Genomic DNA, 21503 nt, shown 5'->3' with positions numbered 1-21503 from the left:
TGCTCCCCTGTTCTCTCTTATGCTCTAGTTCACCAAGTTCAACCAATGGTCCATCATGAGCAGTTACCCTGTTACCTAACAGGCATTAGAATCCTATGTATGAGAGACAGAAGACTTAAACCTTAGGGCAGTAGAATTCTTTAGTGTTTTATTTATTTATTTATCTTAGAACTTTTAATACAATTACATTTTATTTTGTGTGGTGTGCAAGCCATGGTGCGTGTATGGCGGTTGGAGTCGGGTGATGAGGTTTGGGTGCAGGTGCTTTACCCATTGGGCCACCTTGCTGGCCCTTCTTAGCATTGTTTTGTTTTGCTTTTCCAATTATGGGGCAGGAGGCTGGGGTGCACAAGTTTCTGCAGAAGCCAGAAGAAGGTCCTGATAGAGCTGGAGCTGCAGGCCGCTGTAGGTTGCTTGATGTGAGTCCTGAGAACCAAGCTCAGGTCCTCTGCAATAGCATCGTACTTACACCTCTCCAGCCTCCTCCTTAGTGTTTTAAATAGAAAAACCAAAGGCAAACAACAGGATAAACTCACACGAGGACCCGGTGGTCTGGTGCCAGCATCCCCATGACCAGGGGTTAGGAGAAAAAAATGGCACGTGGGAGCCGAGACACAGACTTGAAGCCAGCCTGGGCTATGTTACAGTAACACTTGTCTCAAAATAAGCAGAAGACAAAAAGAAAACAGAAGCAAAGGCGGTGTGGCATAGCTGAGGAGGAGTCACTGAGAGGGGACATCTTCTTTCCTATGCTGACCCATGAGCCGTGCTGTGGTGCCTGGAGGGCTCACTGAGTGCTCTTCCTGAAGAAGTACCGAAATGGGAAGAGGGCGCTGCAGGATGCAAGCAGAGGGGTCTGAGACTGAGGGGGTGGCTCATTTCTCCCTCGTGCTTCATTAGCCAGGGCATTTTGCTCTGAGGAACCACTGAATGGAAACCCAAGTCCAAAACAGCATCTGAGAAGGCACCCAAATTAGATTATCCCCGGAAGAGGGTAATAAAGGAGAGAGAAGTGCAGCAGAATAGCTGAGATCGAGATAGACAAAGATTTGCTCAGTGTTCTTTGCAGAAAGGATTCTGAACACACACCAAGATTTGAATGGAGAGTGAACGCATTCTGGACTCCAAATCATCTGAATGACCCAAGAAAGACAGATGTTTCTGCTCAATCAACATTTGTGAGACAGGTCTCATGTGGGGACCTCAGGGTGGAAAGAACTGTGCAAAAATGAACAGACAGCAGAGCAGCCCAAGCTAAAACTTGCAGGGTTACAAAGGGAGGCCCTGTCTCCAGGGAAGGGCACCCCGCACGATGGTGCACACCTTCCATCGCACTCTGGAGACGGAGGCAGAGGGATCTCTGTGAGCAGGCCAGCCAGGGTTCTGTAGTGAGACCTTGTCTCCAAAAAAAAAGTACCCAGTCTTTTGAGTCAGGGCCCTCACTCTCAATTCCATTCCTGTTATCTATCTCTGAAAGAACTGAGAAATAAACCACAGGAAGAATCTCCTCCTCTACTCTCTCCCCCTCCAAGACCCAGTGAAGCAACTGAACCCAGAGACTGCTTTTCAGTTTGATGGCAAAAACTCTGTCTTACCTTAGAAACCCCAAGAAGCCTCTGGCTGCTGGCTCTTTCAGTGGTGGTGGATTGCTGTGTTCCAGTGGAGGGACAACCAGCCCTGGCAGGCTATGCCCCAACATAGGATCTGTAAGGAAAACACTCAGGCAGGGAAGAGACGCTGACCCACGGACTCCTTGATCTAAGAGGAGATCACAGGGCAGCCGCACACACCGAGAATTCTTTAGAGTCAGGTGAAATGTTTGCTCTGACCTTTCCAAATTTCATCTCTGCTCAGCAAGATTCTATTCTGACCTTGGCATATTTTCAAAGTCAAGTTTGAGATATTTATACGGCTCAAGTCTCAGCCGTCCACCAGAGCTGACATGTTTCCACAGGAAGCCACAACTTGTCCAGTAATTCACAGGCTCACATCCTGCATCTGGATAACTGCATCCCGCTCCGTGTCCTTACTCAGAGGAAAGCTTGGACTGCTGGAAGGAGTCCTCTTTGGGCATTCCTAGACCAGGCAGAGCATCTGTCTATACCTTCAGTTTATTTATTTTTTGAGACAAGATTTTATGCAACCCAGGCCAGCCTCTAACTTGGTTTTCGGTAAACCATTGGAGCTCTAGGACGCAGGTGTGTACCTTGTCTGGTTTTCTGAGGTGCTGGGGATTGTCCCCGAGGCTTTATGGGAATGGATTCAGTATTTTACCAACTGAACTCCAGCTCCAGCCCCTGCTGCACCTTCGATCTTAATGCTGATGCCCCAGGTGAAGAGAACACACTTCCCAGAATAGTCCTTCAGCCCCACAGAAAAGGGAGCCACGTCCCTTCCAGCTTTCCTTTGAAACCTTCCACTTCATGAGGAAATGCTTTGGAATTTCTGGGCTACTGAGTTCAATGTCAGAAGCAGGGGGTGGCTGGGCATGGTGGCTCATGCCTGTAATCTCAGTTTTGAGGAGGGGAAGGCAAGAGAAGGCTCAAGAGTTAGAAGCTACCCCAGGCTCTACCACAAGAGCCTGACACAAAGAAAACAAACAAGAATCTCCCCAACTTACCCTGCTCCGTGACAGCAGTGGAATCTGAGGCTGGGGTATCCTGCTGGGAGTCTTCACCCCAGCTCTATTGAAACAACAAAACAAAACACAGTAGAATAAAACAAAACTAAACAAAAAAGACCAAGGATAAAATCTCTCTCTGTCTCTCTCTCGTTTTCTCAAGATAGGGTTTCTCTGTGTAGCCCTGGCTATCCTGAAACTCTGTAGACTAGGATGGTTTATTGGCTGGTTTTATGTGTCAACTTGACACAAGCTGGAGTTATCACAGAAAAAGGAGCCTCAGTTGTGGAAATGCCTTCATGATACAACACAGCCTTATATCTCCGTGTGCCACTCTTTGTAGAAATTCTTTGTAGAAATTTGTACCTTGGGGTTGGGGATTTAGCTCAGTGGTAGAGCGCTTGCCTAGGAAGCGCAAGGCCCTGGGTTCGATCCCCAGCTCCGAAAAAAAGAACCAAAAAAAAAAAAATTTGTACCTTGAAGAGGATATCATACAGGTCCACATTTCTAGTAAATGCTCTGATTGTCAGAAACAACATACATTTTCTTTGGAATGTCTGCCAGTTGGCCTCTCCTCACCCAGCATAGCCTGAGGCCTGACTGTACAGCACATGGGTGCTATTCTGGGTGAGCTGCTTTCTGGTGAAGTACAGAGTGCTGGAAAGACAGTTGCAGTAGGTCCCTAGGAAGTTGCACTGGCTCCTATTCTAAGCATACATTTCAAGTTAGAATGGTAGATCTTTCTGAGTGTTTTCACCAACCCTTCAAATTGATGTCTACAGTGGGCATGCCCAGGGAAATATTCCTACACAGACGAGAGAACTCCAGGAGGAAGAAAGCCATTCTCACCTCCTGGACAGCAAGGAAGATTCCCAGGGCCTGGATCTAGTTTCTTGAAAGGATAATTCTTACAGACCTAAGGAAACTATGATTCTGGACTTAAATCTTGCTGCAGAGATGACTGAAGAGTCCAGCATTTATGAGGGCTGGGTCTTAGTGGTCAGAGAGAGAGAGAGAGAGAGAGAGAGAGAAAAGCTCATCCCGGAAGCAGGGAAAGTCCTCTTACAAAGACTGCTTCCCTGGCAGGCAGTATACTGGCACAGACTGAGGAGCAGAAAGACAGGCTGAGGAAGACCGTGGTGCCACTGAAGAAGGCCAGCAAGCTGTCACACCTTGAAAGCCACCGACAGTTCAGAGTCAGACCTCCTTACAAGTGGAGCACACTGAGAGAATACCCTGAGCGGTCTGGTCCACATGGGGCCATTTATCTGCTAATCTCTCTTAACCTTTCCCAGTCTGGCCCTCTGGGTCTGGAATCTAAAAGGACAGAAAGAAAGGGTCTTCCCTTCCTATTTGCCCCCAAACAGGTCTCATGAGACACGTGCTGTATTCTTTTATGCATTCCCTGCTAAAGCTTTTCAATGTGTTCAGACATGCACAATCCTCCCTGGCTGTATGTGTTCCTCTCACCCAAACTTTCCACAAAGGGGTGGGAGGATGCCGAGCACTGAACCATAGGAGCAAATTCAATTCTTCCAGCTCAAGTGGCTTGCACTGACAGTCACTGTGGTTGCATTAATTTGGGAGAAATCCTTTCCCTGGGAACAGGGGCAGCGACGGAGGCTGTCTTTGGGCGTTGAGTCAAAATCAATAAACATGCTCCTTTTGCTCAGCTTCTCTCTAAGCCCCGAGTTGAAATGAAAAGGTAATTATGTTGAGTAAGAAGCTGTGGGTACTGTTCTTACAGGAGATGATGTGTCAAACTAAGAATAGGAAGGCACGGAGGGTAGCGCGAGGGAAATGCTCCTTTATAGCAATTACCTTGCTTATAGAGCACTTTGTTCTCCAAGGCTTCATGCACCCCTCTTGTACTTTCTCAATCCTCTTCTTGACTTCCAGAGGCTGGGAGTGCAGAGGAAACAGCTTTCAACCTAGGACCACTCGGTGGTCTGTGCAGCTGACACAAAACTGGGCCATCTTCTAACCCTCTGTTTATTTTAGAGACATGATCTTACTACGTAGCCCTGGCTGGCCTGGAACTCTCTATATAGACCAGGTTGACTGCGAATCAGAGAATGCAGACCCTGCCTCTGATTCCTAAATGCTGAGATTAAAGGCATGTGCCACCATGTCCAACTTCCTGCATTTTTTACAAAGTAATTTAAAATGTATTCTTTCAGCATTCTGTCGGTGCAAATACTGTATCTGATCACCTTACTCCTGCTCCCACTCTCATCCTCTTCCCCTCACTCTTCTCCTCAGCACATCCAGCTCCTGTGTTTATGTCCTTTTTATGTGTAGGGTCTGTGTGTAGGGTTTGTGTGTAGGGTCTGTGTGTATGGTTTGTGTGTAGGGTCTGTGTGTATGGTTTGTGTGTAGGGTTTGTGTGTAGGGTCTGTGTGTAGGGTTTGTGTGTATGGTCTGTGTGTATGGTTTGTGTGTAGGGTCTGTGTGTAGGGTCTGTGTGTATGGTTTGTGTGTAGGGTCTGTGTGTATGGTTTGTGTGTAGGGTCTGTGTGTAGGGTCTGTGTGTATGGTTTGTGTGTAGGGTCTGTGTGTAGGGTCTGTGTGTATGGTTTGTGTGTAGGGTCTGTGTGTAGGGTCTGTGTGTAGGGTTTGGTGTATAGGGTTTGTGTGTAGGGTTTGGTGTATAGGGTTTGTGTGTAGGGTCTGTGTGTAGGGTTTGTGTGTAGGGTCTGTGTGTATGGTTTGTGTGTAGGGTCTGTGTGTAGGGTCTGTGTGTAGGGTTTGGTGTATAGGGTTTGTGTGTAGGGTCTGTGTGTATGGTTTGTGTGTATGGTTTGTGTGTAGGGTTTGTGTGTAGGGTCTGTGTGTAGGGTTTGGTGTATAGGGTTTGTGTGTAGGGTTATTTACTGAGTCACAGGCAGCTTTCCAGTGGCTACATTCCAGCATAAAATGGCTCCCCTTCCCCCCAGCAGTTCACGATCTGCCCTTCCTTAGTTGGGGGTTGAGTTTAAGAAGGGATGATACAGGGGCTGGGGATTTAGCTCAGTGGTAGAGCGCTTACCTAGGAAGCGCAAGGCCCTGGGTTCGGTCCCCAGCTCCGGAAAAAAAAGAACCAAAAAAAAAAAAAAAAAAAAAAAAAAGAAGGGATGATAGGGATGATACTGCCTAGATCTTGCCTAGGTTTTAATTCAGCTAGCCTTGCCTGCTGTGGGGTTATGAATGCACTGACGCATCAGCCCTGAAGACATCACTTCACAGCAAACACACACCCCAGTGTCACTCTACAGCCCTGGCTGACCTGAAACTTACAGTGTGGTTAGGCCAGAGTGCTAGAGTTATAGGCGGGCACCTCCACCCCCTACCAATGCCTAGTGCTGAGACGTGCCCACCTCACCAGCTAAGACGAGACAGGCCCCGACTCAAACTCCAGTGTAGATTAAGGCAAAATATTTTCTATGGTGAGGATTCTACATAGGATTTCATGCTTATTCAATACAGACCTATTTTTTTTTTTGGTTCTTTTTTTTTTGGAGCTGGGGACCGAACCCAGGGCTTTGCGCTTCCTAGGCAAGTGCTCTACCACTGAGCTAAATCCCCAGCCCCTCAGACCTATTTTTAAGTTATAAAACATGAGCAGTTAAGTCGAGAAGACTGTCATCATCAAAAGACCCAGGGTGTGTTCATTATACAACTACTTTGGGGACAGTGACAAGTGCAGAACAGTTGAATGTTGTTCTACAGAGAGTGAAACCCAAGAATGAGTTCAGTCAAGTCAGTGTGCAGCAGGACCGAGCAGCGTGGGTAACAGGAGCCGGCCTGTAACTGAGAAGGAGCTGTCAGAGTCTTCAAGCCTCCGTCTTGATGCTTACCCTCTTGTGCTCCTTCAGAGCCTTCTTAGTGCTGGAAGCTTCACTCCATGTCTCCATCTTGGCCCTGAAGTGGGGGAGGGAAGCCCAGGAAATGTCATTGGCTGTGGCAACATCACCACATTCAAGCAAATGTAGCCCAAATGAATATTTCAGCAAGTTGGCTATTTTTATACTACTCCTGGCTGGCAGGATAAATTGTGTGGCAAGATTTTCTTTGGTTGCTTTAATTCACAATACAATTTCAATTGGAGACATCTAAAGGCATGTTTAAGACACAGTAAATGTGATGGAAAGAGGTATCAAACTATGAAATATTCAGTTGTACATCAAAACCCAGGGGAGATGTGGGGCCTAATCTCTGTAGGAAAATCAGTTAAATAAAAATAAAACCAAGTTTTACACCTCAAATATGACCACGCTCTGCTCCACACGGCTGTCGACGCTCCACATGGCTGTCGACGCTCCACATGGCTGTCGATGATATGTGACATCCACACAGAAGGCAGTCACCCTTGTAACCTACTTTCACTGACATGAAAGCACCTTAGGCTGGAGAGCAGCCCCACCTTGGATTATTCCGGGTGGCTGGCCTCCCTGGGACGGTAAGAATGACTAAATTGTCTTACCGACTAACTCTTCCACTGACACAAGTAACCTCTCCAGCAGCAATCAGCATGTTGGGATATGCCGCATTCCCTCTGACAATCCATGCACACTACACCTTAAGACAGAGTCTCCAGCATCCCGACCGGCCTCTCGCAGTGAGCCGTTCTACTGCCTCTGCCCCTGAGAGCTGAGGCCGGGAATGCACCCCCACACAGACAGGAGCTTGCACACAATACATTTTAGCCAATTGTTCATGGGATAAAACATTCTATTTTGTTCGTTTTATTTTTTCCAGAGTCCTTTGCATGTGTATGTTCGTGTATGTCCAGGTATGCAGGTACAGGGGTGTGAATGGACACATGTGCACACATATGTGAAGGGCAAATTTCAACCTCCAGTGCTGTTCCTCAAGTATACTTTTTATATGAGACGGGGTCTCTTGCTGGCCTGGAGCTTGCCAAGTAGGCTAGGCTGGCTAGCCAGTGAGCCCCATGGGTCCACTTGACTGCATCTCTCCAGTACTATAGCTATAAGCCTGTGCCACCATTCCTGGCAGCCCCACGGGCTCTGGGACCAGGCTCAGGCCCTAGGCTTGCACGGCATGAAGACATACCAACCAAGCTATGTCTTTAGCCTCCTTCTGTTTTGTATAATATTCTGAGAATTCCTACGTTTTGTGATTTCTATTGCATAATACCATGCATACTCACTATGTTGAGTTTAGTTCTACAGATCTGATGGTGTCCTCCCAGCCTGTTTTGATGTTGGGGCCTCATGCCTGTTCGGTGAGCATTCTGTCAAGCTACACTCCAGTTTAGTCTCTAACTTGAGGAACAGAACAAGTTTACTTTGCTGAGAGACTGGTCAAATGAAATAGAAACTATCAACTTATTTCCTTTCTTCAGTTTCCCCTCGGGTGGGCAAGGTACTGAAGAACCCTCCAAAGCAAGCAACTGCTCAAGGTCAGAGTCAACAAACAGAATAGGCGGCAAAGCCTCTCCACCACTGACCTGTGTGGCCCTGGCCTGCTAGGGGTGCTGGGCTCTTCCATGAGTTTCCGTTTCCTCATTGTAGCTTCTTCTGCTTCCTTCGCAGTTAGGACCTGCAGAGAAGAAACCAGACTCCTGGACCTCTCTTCTTTTTTTTTTTTTTTTTTTTGGTTCTTTTTTTTCGGAGCTGGGGACCGAACCCAGGGCCTTGCGCTTCCTAGGTAAGCGCTCTTCCACTGAGCTAAATCCCCAGCCCCTTTCTCTTCTTCTTATATATGAGTACACTGTAGCTGTCTTCAGACACACCAGAAGAGGGCATCAGTTCCCATTACAGATGGCTGCGAGCCACCGTGTGGGTGCTGTGAGTTGAACTCAGAACCCCTGGAAGAACAGTCAGTGCTCTTAACCCCTGAGCCATCTCTCTAGCCCAACCCCTCTTCTTCTAGAGCGGCTCACAGTTTAGAGGGCCTAGCACAGAGGACTGCCTACCAAAGGCATCTTGTAACATCTCCACTTCAGCAAGACATTCTGCAGAGATGTTGCCTCTGAAATCTAGATGAAGGGGGACAGATGGACTCACGTTTACAGTTAGTGGGACCTGAGCACCAATGGAGGAGCAGAGAAGAAGATACAAGAACAGCACTTTTTTTGAAGCAAGAGAGACAATTTTCATTTTTGTATAGAAAAAGCAAAACTTACCAACTCAAGAGGAATATCATCTGTTGGTTTCCCTACAATGGAAAATTTGAAAGTCATAATGGAGCAAGACTGTTTTACCTGATTTTCTGGATTTTATTTCTAGGAACTGGCTTGAGATAAAACTTCTGCCTGAGCCCTTTCCTTTTTTGACTGGTACAACTTTCCTGAACAAATAGTGACTTTGAGCTTCCGCCCTACCTTGCTCCAGAACAACTCTTTCCTGTATGATGATGTGGAGTTGATTCCAGTTGTGTACTTCAGTAGAATGCTCTTCAAAGGAGGATCAATTTTACTCCCTGACAACCTGGGTGTCCTCTGTTCCCCATCTCATTCCCTTGAGGAGGTATCTCTCACTAAATCAGAGCCTCAGCATTTCATCTAGGCTGGCCAGCCACCAGTGACCTCCTAGAACCTGCCCATCTCTGCCAACTCCCCACCCACTACCCTCGTCCCTGGAGAGGTCAGAGTTACAGGTACATGTATGTGGCCAAAGGCAACGGGGATTCAAACTCAGGTCCTTGTGTCTGTCTCACAAACAAAAACAAAACTAAATGTTTACGTGGGTATCTGGCACTGAGCAATTACTCTGCAGACACACTATGTACTCCCACCTACCAATACTTTTATTTTTTAAAGATTTATTTATTTATTTATTTATTTATTTATTTATTTAATGTATATGGGTACGCTGTAGCTGTCTTCAGACACACCAGAAGAGGGCAGCAGATCCCATTACAGATGGTTGTGAGCCACCATGTGGTTGCTGGGATTTGAACTCAGGACCTCTGGAAGAGCAGTCAGTGCTCTTCACCACTGAGCCATCTCTCCAGCCCCCACCTACCAATACTTATGCATACAATCCCCAAAGCTAGTGTGTCTCTTCACCATTCACAAAGGCGTCACAGGCAGATTAATAACTTAAAATGGTGCCTAAGTCACAGGGCACTGAACCAAGCTTGAAGGAAATGCTCCAGGGCCTGTCCTGTGTGGTCAGAGCCCCATGGGGCGGAAGGCTCCAGGGCGGTCAGCTCAGAGTCCTGACAGTGTCCTTTGTTATCCCCCTCTTTCTCATTACTCACCCGAAGGCAGACTTTCAGCAAAGCATTTCATCTCTATGTAGAGAGTAAATACAAACGGGTAGGGAGTCAGGATGATTTCTCCATGTTTAAACTTCAGGTGGGAAACTCTCTCCCATTTGCTTTTATCTGAGGATGGTGCTAAGGACCTGAGGAAGGAGACCAGTACGTGTCCCTGGAAACCATGAGAAGTCGGAGACGCCAGCTCTCCTCTCTGACCGACCTTCTGAGTGGTCTTCCGTCTCACTGCTTCCATTTGAGCCTACAGTGTCACCTGTGGGCCATTAAGAGCTGGGAAAACCCAGCTGTGGTGTCACCTGTGGGCCATTAAGAGCTGGGAAAACCCAGCTGTGGTGTTGCATGACAATAGTTACAACACTCAGGAGCCTGAGGCACGAAGATTACTGTGAATCCCATGCTACCCTTGACAACATACTGAGGGGAAGGACAGCCATGGCTACATGGTGAGACCAGCCATTGTTAGCTACCTCAAAAGCCCAAATGTCAGGCATGGCGTTTTACATGGTGTTAATGTAACCTAGCACTTGGAAAGTGGATCTAGGACCAGCCTGGGCCACATGAGATTGGGGTTAACTTAAACATCAAGCTCCACTCTTCTGGGGGAGCGGTGGGGAAGGACCAGGAAAGAAAGGATACAGGGAAACACAATGAAGTGTTCTGTAACGAAGGGCTGCAGGCTGTCCATGTTTGCTAAGACTGCCCGGATAGAATCCTGAAAGAGATATGTAAAAGTATTCTCATACTGTTAGAGCTCTTCCCATGTCCACCGTTCACTCTCTTCAGACACCTGCATTCTGTTTGTTACTGCTCGTCGTTGTTGAGTCTCACTGCATAGTCCTGGCTGGCCTGCAACTCACTGTGTGAACAAGGCTGGCCTCAAGCTTACAGAGATCCACCACTGCAGACATCAGACACTATATCCATATTTGTATAATTTTTTCAATTAAGAAAAGGTTGATATAAATATCAAAAAAGATATAAATATAAAAAAGATATAAATATCAAAAAATAAAATAAAGACATAACTATCAAATAAAGATATAAATATAAAAAATAAATATATAAATATCAAAAAATAAAGATATAAATGTCAAAAAAAAAAAAAGGAAAGAAAGAAAAGGTTGAAAGGCTGAGTGTAGTCAGGAAGTTGAGGTAGGAGGATCTCTGTGAGGTTAAGACCAGGCTGGTCTACAAAGAGAAGTCCAGGGGAGCCAGGACTAAACAGAGACATGGGGCTGGAGAGATGGCTCGGTGGTTAAGAGCAATAACTAATCTTTCACAGGATCCAGCTTCAATTCCCGGGATCCACACGGTGGCTCACAAACATCTGTAATTCCAGTTCCAGGGGACCCAACACCTCTTCTTGTCTCCATGAGCACCAGGTATGCATAATGCACAGACATACATGCAGGCAAAAACACCCATACATGTAAAAATAAAATGATAAAATAAAATAAGTAAAATAAAATGTGGGTGCGCACACACAGGCCCCTACTCGTGGAGGGGAGGCACACACATGCTACAGAGCACAGCCTTCAGCCTTCAGAAGTTCTCTTACCCTGCCATGTGTGTCCTGGGACTAAAAGCCAAGGTGTCAGGCTTGCCAGGCAGCACCTTTACCTGCTGACATCTCGGGAGCCTCACACCTATGTCCTAATGAAACCAAACCATTTGCTGTTTCCTGATTATGTCTTCTGCTCCTCCCCTTCAAGTGTTTTTGCTTTTCCTTCTGCCTGAATTGCACTCTTCCACCAGCCCATGTCCAAGTGCCCCCCCCCTCGCCCAACCCCTATTCTACCTGGAAGGTACAGTTCAGAAGAGAGCCCTGCAGAGAGCTGTCCCTGCGGAGAGCTGTCCCTGCAGCACTGAGGATTGGTTAGTAGTCCCCATCCGTTTTCCCTACTGAGAGAAGTGCTGTGTACTCCGTCCTCCTGCTTTGTCAGGGCGTCTCTTTACCAGTCTTACTTTAAGACTGAGAGCATAACAGGCCCTCATCAACAGATATGAGTAAACGATAATAACAATACTTACTGACATATGGTTACTTTGCTTTTGCTCGAGTCAAAAAGTCTTGCTTTAACTGTTAATTAGTCCATAATTAATCTTGAGGAGTCTAAATAATTTGGCTTCTTAATTAGATTCCTTAAGGAGTCTAAATAATTTTGGCAGTATAAAATGACTGCTTTGCCTGCAGGCTGGCTCAGGAGAGAAAAGCCCATTTGTTACTAGGTTTGAGAGTTTGAGTTTAATCTCTGAAACCCATATTGTAGGAGAGAACCAATTCCTACAAGTTGTCCTTTGACCTCCACATATGAGTGAGTTGTGGTGCATGAACAGGCACGCACACACATACATTAATTAATTAACTAACTAATTAGTGTATTTAATATTTTTTCTATGACCTTTTGAGGGGGGAGAGGTGGGTATTGGAACTGAACCTATGGCCTTGGGTGCCTCGTATTCTCCCACTGAACTCTGCCCTAACTGAAGACCACTTATTTTCTATAGAAAACATTCTGAGTTCCAACGTTTTTAATTTTACTTTTGTAAATGTTGTTTTCCTCAAGTTTGGGCCCTGGGAAACAGAAACTCATTTGCTGTTGTATCAGCTATACTAGCGTTGTGTGTTGCTTATAATGGCAGCTAGTATCTACTATGATGGCATTTTCTGGTGTAAACATATGTTCTGTGGGTAGGTGCATGTGTCCATATGCACCTGTGTGCACATATACAGGGGCCCAGAGATCAATGGATGTCTAGGGAGAGGAAGAGAAAGAGAGAGGGGGAGGGAGAGGGGGAAGGAGAGAGAGAGAGGGAGAGGGGGAGGGAGGGAGAGAGGGAGAGGGGGAGAAAGAGGGAGGGGAGGGGGAGGGAGAGGGGGAGAAAGAGGGAGGGAGAGGGAGAGGGGGAGAAAGAGGGAGGGGAGGGGGAGGGAGAGGGAGAGGGAGAGGGAGAGGGAGAGGGAGAGGGAGAGGGAGAGGGAGAGGGAGAGGGAGAGGGAGAGATATCCCTGAATCTGATTTCTTTCCCTTTGTTTCTACTAACACAGCATAACCAACCTCCCTAAACCACCAACAATCAACCCCACCTATGGGGCCCTAGCTTTATGCACCCTCTGAAAGGTCCCAAAATTTCAAACGCCACACAATCTGCAGCTGGCAAAACCATACTTCTGCTAGAGCAGGAGGCAAATCACGGTCACATCCTACACCTGAGATCAAAATGAAAGCACATTTTTATAATATTTCTGTTGCTTTCAAATAAACCAAGATTCCAGAATTCTCACTAGAGATGGCTCAGTGGTAAGGGCTGTTCTTCTAGAGGACTCTGACTTGATTTCAGCACTCACACCTGTAACTCATAACCTGTAACTCCAGCTCTGGGGACCCAACACCCTCTTCTGGCTCCCGCAGGCACTTGGCACATGGGTGGTACACAAACATCTACACATAGAAAATGAGTAAATAAAATGTGTAAAAATGAAAGAAAACATAAAAAGTAGTTTGCTGCTAGGAATGGTGGCACATGCTTGTAATCACATTCAGGAGGCTAAGGCAGCAGGAGGAGAATGAATTCAGGGCCAGCCCGAGGTTCATAGTGAGATCTTGTCTCAAAAAAAAAAAATCTTTTTAGGGACTAAACCACCAACCAAAGAGTACACATGGAGTACACATGGCTCCAGCCACATATGTAGCAGAGGATGGCCTTGTCGAGTATCAATGGGAGGGGAAGACCTTGGTCCTGTGAAGGCTCGATGCCCCAGTGTAGGGGAATGCCAGGGCAGGGAGGCAGGAGGGAGTGGGTGGGTGGGGGAGCACCCTCATAGAAGCAGGGGGATAGGGGATGGGATGGCGGTTTGCTGAGGGAAACCTGGAAAGGGAAAAACATTTGAAATGTAAATAAAAAAATATTCAATAAAATAAAGAAAAATGGGGTTGGGGATTTAGCTCAGTGGTAGAGTGTTTGCCTAGCAAGCGCAAGGCCCTGGGTTCAGTCCCCAGCTCCGAAAAAAAGAAAAGGAAAAAAAAATAAAGAAAAATGTTTTTTAAATACTTTTTAGCCAGGCATGATTCCAGTCCTTAAAAAGCTGAGGCAGGAGGATTGCCATTAGTTCTAGGTATGTTTGGGCTTCGTGATGAGAAACAGTCTAGCAAGGGTTACTACCATACAATAGTCCATCTCAAAAACCAAGCAAAGAGGCTGGCGAGATCGTTCAGAGAGCTGACAGCTTTTTCAGAGGGAATTGAATTCCCAACACCCAAGTGGTGGCTCACAACCATTTGTAACTCTAGTCCCAAGGGATTCAATACTCTCTTTTTGTATCTGACACACATGATTGATATATATGCAAAGTACCCATACACATAAATAAACAAACATAAAAAAAGAATTGGGAGCTGGGCAGTGGTGGCACATGCCTTTAATCCCAGCACTTAAGAGGCTGAAGCAGGTGGATTTCTGTGAATTTGAGGCCAGCCTAGTCTACAGAGTGAGTTCCAGGGCATACAGGGCTACATATAAAGAAATCCTGTCTCAAAACAACGAACAACAAAAACAAAACAAAGAGTTGAGATGCAACTTAGATGGCAGAGTCATTACTTAGTATTTATGAAGTCCTGGATTCAATTCCAGCACTGGATAAACCAGGTGTAGGTGTGTGTGTGTGTGTGTGTGTGTGTGTGTGTGTGTGTGTGTGTGTTTGTGCGCGTGATGATATATACACCTATAATTCCAGGCAGGAGGATGAAAATTCAAGGACATCCTCAGCTACACACACCAGCCTGAGATAAAAGAACTCATTGCAAAAATGAAACACACACACACACACACACACACACACACACACACACACACACACAGGACCAATAGTGGAGACTCAAACCTGTAATCCAAGCACTTGGGCAGCAGAGGCAGAAGAATCTCTGAAAGTTCAAAACCAGACTTGTCTACACAAGTTCCAGGCTAGGCAGGAATATGTAGTGACCCCAGGTTCAAAATAAATTAAAAACAAGCCAATCAAACAAAAAAAGCAGTTTGCAAACTTTAATATGCACATTAATGTATGTAAATGCTTTCTAACCTGTATGTGTGCCCAGCATTGGACACATCTACTTGAAATCCACACCATAATCTTGGAAACAGATTAACCTCATCAGACAGGTGAGAACATACTGGAATACAGGGCCAGGCCCCCAGAATTCTAACTGCTGGCCCAATGCTTTCATCAGTTTACAAAGCTCTATCTCTGTTCAGTCTTCTTTCTGGAAATCTCTAACAAGCAGAGCTGGGTAGAAAAGGAACGAACATGAACTTGGAACAAAGTGATAGCAAATGTTTCCAATTAAAATGAAGACACAGGCACTTGTCAGTGTATTTACTGCCCAGTTTCCTGAACGTCAAACCCCAGGCGGTGGTTGGGGCAGTGGCATTCCTAGAGCCCTGGAAGGCAACCACCCTCCGGAAGCCTCTTTGTGCCAACTGCCACAACAGAGCTGCCCTGTCTGGGAACCCCAGTGGAAACAAACAACGACTGGTCTCAAAGGGCTTGGACTTAGTAAGAATTGAGCAAGGATATGCGCTTTAAAACTTCCTGGAAAAATCGTGGCTTCTTTGCATGGAGATACCAATTTAGCGGAGGGAGTTTGTGACTCAGTCTGTAGGAAGTAACATAAGTCTGGGCATGAAGCTGGCAGTGGTGGCACATACTTTTAAGCCCATCACTCAGAGGCAGGCGGATCTCTGAGTTCAAGGCCAGCCTTGTCTACACAGAGTAACACAGAGAAACCCTATCTCAACAAAACAACCACCATCAACAACAAAATGAAGTTTGGGTGTGGATTCATCCTTGACTTCAGGAGTAAACAATTTCCTCAGAAGTTGCTTCATTCTTTGCCTACCTCCAGCTCCTGGATGATGACTCCCTTATCCTCTATTTCTTCTCCTCTAGAAGGGAAACAGAAGTACCATAAGAAAGCAACCCCTGTCTAGCATCTGAAACAAAATATATTTTTTTCTTTTTTCTATTTTTCGGAGCTGGGGACCGAACCCAGGGCCTTGCGTTTGCTAGGCAAGCGCTCTACCACTGAGCTAAATCCCCAACCCGAAACAAAATATATTAAAGTCTGTGGCTGACCTGGCGCTCACCTTACACAGTGTAGTTTGAGAATTAGTACAAGGTTGCCCCCCAAAGAGTCTTCTCTGTAAAACTTGTAAGGTCAGGGTTGGGGATTTAGCTCAGTGGTAGAGCGCAAGGCCCTGGGTTCGGTCCCCAGCTCCGAAAAATAGAAAAAAAAAAAACTTGTAAGGTCTTATATTGGTTTAAATTTTTTTTAGGCTATATGTATATATGTATATGTATATGTATATGTATGTATTTTGAGACAGGGTTTCTCTAGTTTTTGTTTGTTTGGTTTTTTGAGGCAGGACTCCAGGTTGGCCTCAAACTCATATAGATTCTCCTGCCTTTGCTGGATTAAAGTCGTAAGTGAATCTTCTTCCCAGGAGCCACAGAACTCAGTTGTGGAAAATCAAACAAGCCTTCATTATGAGGCTGCTGAATTACTGCAAGAATTCAGGTCCTAGCTTGGACAGTCATCAGTTAAATTATGAGCACTTATTGGTTAAGGAATGGGATACTATAATTTGAGATGGATATGTGTGTGGGAGAACCCTAGTGAAACTGAGAACTTTGAACCTTCAGATTCCCAAGAGTTTAATCTCACCACCATTGACTGAGGAAATCAATCCTTCACTGTCTGCTCTATCAGCAGTGACTTTCCCTGAAGGAAATGTCAGGTATTACTAATTACCCTCAGGACCCACCGATAGTTGCCTCAAGACATACAAGCAGGCTCAAGGCTGTGCAGGCTCCTACAGGGGTGGTAGAACGTTTATAGCTGGACATGGTGGTACAAGCCTTTAATCCCAGCACAAGAGAGGCAGGGGCAGGGGGATCTCTGTGAATTTGAGGTCAGCCTAATCTAGAGAGTAAGTTCCAGGACAGCCAAAGCTACACAGAAAATCCTGTCCTTCTGGGAAAAAGTAATAGACAAACAAACAAACAAACAAAAGAACGTGCAGCCCATGAGGACTGCTCTACTGAGGAGCTTAATGAATTTGCTAATTCGTCCAAGCAGAAGCCTGGGGAGCACCTGTGGGGATGGAGTTCAAGGGTGTGGGATAATGGTGTGAGGAACATAAACAAATCAGGCTCGGGGGTTGGGGATTTGGCTCAGTGGTAGAACGCTTGCCTAGCAAGCGCAAGGCCCTGGGTTCGGTTCCCAGCTCAAAAAAAAAAAAAAAAAAATCAGGCTGAATGTACTGATATAGGCTCACTGACTGCAGAGTCTAGTTTTAATATGTAAGCTTGTACAAATGTCAAAATGTTTGCTTGAATAGTTGGCTGGAATGTTTCTCAAATGATGGCCTACTGAAAAGGAGCTGGAGACGCCTCATACCCTTGGCTTAGTGTTGATGAAGGGATTTATGGCACAGGGAAACTACAATGCTAAGTGAGTACGCTGCGTAAAACCCGACAGTCCACGATGGGAAGGCCAGAAAGATATCCCCTTCACTGACCCTGTAAGATGGGCACCAGCACATCAAAGAGCTTCCTGGTTGCCCTTTTCCCGTGTCAGACCTCCAGGTTGGAGACACTGCTGCTTAGTTGGTTGAATTAAATGCAGTGAATTTGTTTGGGCCCCAGAGTGACCAGGGCCCAGTGGCAGTACTGAATGGCTAAGTGGGGAGCATAGACAAAGCACTGTCCAGAATGCCTTAATCTGTAAGCACAGCACAGCCAAAGTGATTTTTATGGTTGCATGACTCATGGACTTTTGGTATTAGCTAACCAAGCACGGTGTTTCCAGGCATGAAATAGATAAGAAACCTACTGAATTTTTTGTTTGATCTGTATAAGTGGAAAAATTCTCAAACAAATGGTTGTTGGCAAAAGGAAATCTTAGCCTGTGAACCAATTTCTAGACTTGAGCCAGTTTGCAGACCCAGCATCCCTTAAATGAAAGCACAACCAGGCTCCCGTGATGAAGGACCTTGATAAAATCCTATGAGTCTTACTGTTCGCCTTTCTCCAGTCCTTCCGCAGAGGGACGCACAGCCTTTTAAAAGGGTAATGCTATACATTGGAGGAAGGATTGGAACAATCAGATATTCCAGGGTCTAATATGTACTGGTTCTGAACTGATGCAGATTCTGGGGGACCCTAAGAAACATCTGGGCCTCCAGTTAAAGTAGATGTTTATAAGGGCCATGTGATTCGTGCAGTTTTGGCTGAAGTCCCACGCACAGTAAGTTCAGAGGATTCCCCGACTCATGCTGTGGTTTTTTTTTTTTTTCTCAGCTCCAGAATGTATAACTGGGACAGGTATCCTAAGAAGTTGACAGAATTTTCATGTTGATTCCCTGACCTATGGAGAGGTCTATTATGGTTGGAAAGACTAAGTGGATGCCTTTAGAGTTGCTTCTACCAGGGGAAATAGTGACTCAAAAGCAGTATCGTATCTCGGGAGGATCCTCCATCGTATGCAGCATTGATCTAGCAAATGCCTTTATTCTCAGTACCTGTGCGTAAGGACCACCAGAAGTAATTTGCGTTTGGTTGGCAAGGCCAGCAGTATACCTTTCCAGTTTTACCACAAAAATTTTATTAGCTTTTCAGCCCTATGTCATAACTCAGAAAGGATCTTGATGGTTTATATCTTTCACAACATATTACATTGGTCTGCTATGTTGCTGGCATCATGCTGATTGAACCAAGTGATCAGGTTGTAGCAACCACTTTGGACTTGTTGGTAACACACATATGCATCAGAGGACAGGAGATAAATCCATCCAAAATTCAAAGCGCTTCTATCTCAGTGAAATTCTTAGGAGTTCAGTGGTATGGGGCATGCAGAGATATTCCTTCTAAAGTGAAGGATAGGTTATTGTACCTGAATCTTCTTACTACCAAGGAGGCAGAGGGACATGTTTAGAGGGGCCTGTTTGGATTCTGAAGACAATATGTTTCTCACTTGGGTGTTACTCCAGTCCATATATCAAGTGACTTGGAAAGCTGCTAGCTTTCAGTGGGGGCTGGAAAAGGAGAAGGCTCTTCAACAGGTCTAGGCTGCTATGAAGTCTACTTTACCACTTGGACCATGTGATCTAGCAGACCTGATAGTACTTGAGGAGTCAGTGACACTGTTTGAAGCCTTTGGAAGGTTCCTATAGTGAATCACAAGATACCTTTGGGATTTTGGAGCAAGGCTCTAACATCATCTGCAGACAACCATTCTCCCTTTGAAAGTCAGCTCTTGGTCTGATATTGGCCCTTAATGAAAACTGACCATTTGACAATGGGCCACCATGTTGCCATGTGACCTGAGCTGCTTATCGTGGGCTGGGTATTAATTTAATCCACCAAGTCATGAAATAGGATGTGTCCAGCAGTAATCCATTATCAAGGCATGATTGGGCCCAAGCAGATCCTGGATGCACAAACAAGTTACATGAAGAATTTGTCCAAATGCTTCTGGTTTCCACCCCATTACCATGCCAAGTGCTTTCAAGCCTGAACCTTATGAGGTATGTGCACAGACACTCTCTTGTGCACTGTGCAGAAGCTTCCCCTGTCAATACAAAGCTGATGGCCAATTGGCTGAGGCAGGATTAGAAGGTGGAACATCTGGCAGAGAGAAATGGGAATTCTGGGAAAGAGTCAAGAGTGAAAGATTTTGCCCTGGACTCAGAGAAGCCAGACAAATGAAGCTGAGAAGAGGCAACTAGCCATGTGGTAGCCACAGACGAGAATAAATGAATTATAAAGTTACAAGCTAGTTGGGGAACAAGTCAAAACTTAGGGGAAGTCAAAGCTTATGGGAACAAAATGGCTGGGTAGAAAAGCTTCTGGCTACAGATATGTCCTGTGATTGGTTGGCTGAGGAAAAAAAAAACTAGAGCTTGGTTTACCAATGGTTCTGCATGCTATGCAGGCACCGCCTAGCCCTGGACAGCTGCAGCATTATTACAACCCCTTGGTGGGCATCCCTGAAAGATACTAGCAAAGGGAAGTCTTTAGAATGGGTAGAGCTTCAAGCAGTGCACACGGTCATACATGTTGTTTGAAAGGAAAAATGACCACATGTACAATTGTTCTCTGATTCGTGGACTGTAGTCTATGAATTGGCTGGATTGTCAGGGACTTGAAAAAAACATGACTGGAAAAGTGGTGAGAAATGAATCTGGGGAAGAAGTATGTGACTAGATTTCTCTAAATGGGCAAAGGACGTGAGGATACTTGTGTCCCATGTAAATGCTGATCCAAAGGTGACGTCAGCAGAAGAGTTTGATAACTGAGTAGATAGGAAGACCCGTCCTGTGGACAGTCAGCCTTTCCCCCAGGCATTCCTGTCATTGCCCAATAGTCTCATGAACAAAAGATCCATAGTGGCCAAGATGGGGTTATACATAGGCTTGATAACATGACTTCCACTCCACAAGGCTGACCTGCTTAAAGTTGCTCCTGAGTACCAGGTCTGCCAAATAGTAGAGACCAACACTGAGCCTCAGATATGACACCATTCCCCAGGGTGACCAGTCAGCAACCAGGGGCAGGTTGATAACACTGAACCACGTCCTCCATGTAAAGGACAATGTCTTGTCCTTACTGCAGTAGATACTTATTCTGGTAATGGAGTTGCCTTTCCTGCATGTGCTTCTGCCACAACCATCATTCATGGACTTACAGAATGCCTTATCTACCATTATATCACTCCACACAGTATTGCTTCTGACCAAGGGACTCATTTCACATCCAGAGAAGTGTGACAATGGTCTCATGATCATGGAAACCACTGGTCTCACCATGTTCCCCAACATCCTGAAGCAGCTGGCCTGATACAAAGATGGAGCTGCCCTTTGAAGACACAGTGACAGTGACAATCAGGTGCAGCAGCCTGGACAGCTGCAGCAGGGCTCTGCAGAAGGCAGGCTATGCTTTGAATCAGTGTCCAATACATGCTATAATTTCTCAGATAGCCAGGATCCATAGGTTCAGGAATTAAGGGGCGGAAAAGGGAATAGTTACACTCACTACCACCCTTAGTGACCCACTCGGAAAAATTCTGCTTCGTGTTTCTGCAGTCTTAAGATCTGCTGGCCTAGAAGTTCTGGTTCCAGATGGGTGAGCACTCTTGCCAGGAGGAAAAACAAACATTCCTTCAATCTGGAAGTGCAGACTTCCCCCTGGGCACTTAAGCCATCAGGCTAAGAAACAAATAAGCGTGGTAGGTGCAGTGATTGATCGAGATTACCAAGGGGAGACTGGATTGCCTCTACACAATGGAGGTAAGAGAGGTTATGTCTGAAGTGCCGGAGAGTCTTGGTGCTGGCATGTCCTGTGATTAAAGTCAATGGGAAACTACAACAGTCTAGTCCAGGCAGGATGACAAAGGCCTTAGACTCATCAGGAATGAAGGTCTGGGTCACTCCTCTAAGAACAGAACCAAGACCTACTGAGGTGCTTACTGAGGGTAGAGGAAATATAGAATGGGTAGTAAAAGACAGTAACTATACATATCAGCTAAGACCATGTGACCAGTTGCAGAAACAAGGGTTATACTTGATATAAATGTTTGCCACATTTTGTTAAAGTGTT

General features: G+C 45.8%; 1 protein-coding gene across 2 annotated transcripts in view; it reads right to left on the bottom strand.

Annotated features, from left to right (window-relative positions):
* Positions 1 to 122: 122 nt before the first annotated feature.
* Positions 123 to 21503, bottom strand: part of Majin (membrane anchored junction protein) — a 36340-nt gene continuing 14959 nt past the window's right edge. The window contains exons 3-11 of one of the 2 annotated variants that reach the window (NM_001024291.1): positions 15745 to 15790; positions 10484 to 10559; positions 9830 to 9955; positions 8751 to 8782; positions 8073 to 8164; positions 6457 to 6520; positions 2621 to 2684; positions 1596 to 1704; positions 137 to 833 (exon numbers count right to left, since the gene is read on the bottom strand). In NM_001024291.1, coding sequence (NP_001019462.1) covers positions 788 to 833; positions 1596 to 1704; positions 2621 to 2684; positions 6457 to 6520; positions 8073 to 8164; positions 8751 to 8782; positions 9830 to 9955; positions 10484 to 10559; positions 15745 to 15790 — 655 coding nt within the window. In that variant the 3' untranslated portion in view covers positions 137 to 787. Of the gene's footprint in view, positions 4523 to 6456; positions 6521 to 8072; positions 8165 to 8750; positions 8783 to 9829; positions 9956 to 10483; positions 10560 to 15744; positions 15791 to 21503 lie in introns of both variants that reach the window. The other variant, XM_039087881.2, reaches the window with a different exon arrangement.

Source organism: Rattus norvegicus, chromosome 1 (genome assembly GCF_036323735.1).
Source record: "Rattus norvegicus strain BN/NHsdMcwi chromosome 1, GRCr8, whole genome shotgun sequence".
Taxonomy (NCBI): domain Eukaryota; kingdom Metazoa; phylum Chordata; class Mammalia; order Rodentia; family Muridae; genus Rattus; species Rattus norvegicus.
This window is presented reverse-complemented; position numbering and strand designations above follow the sequence as displayed.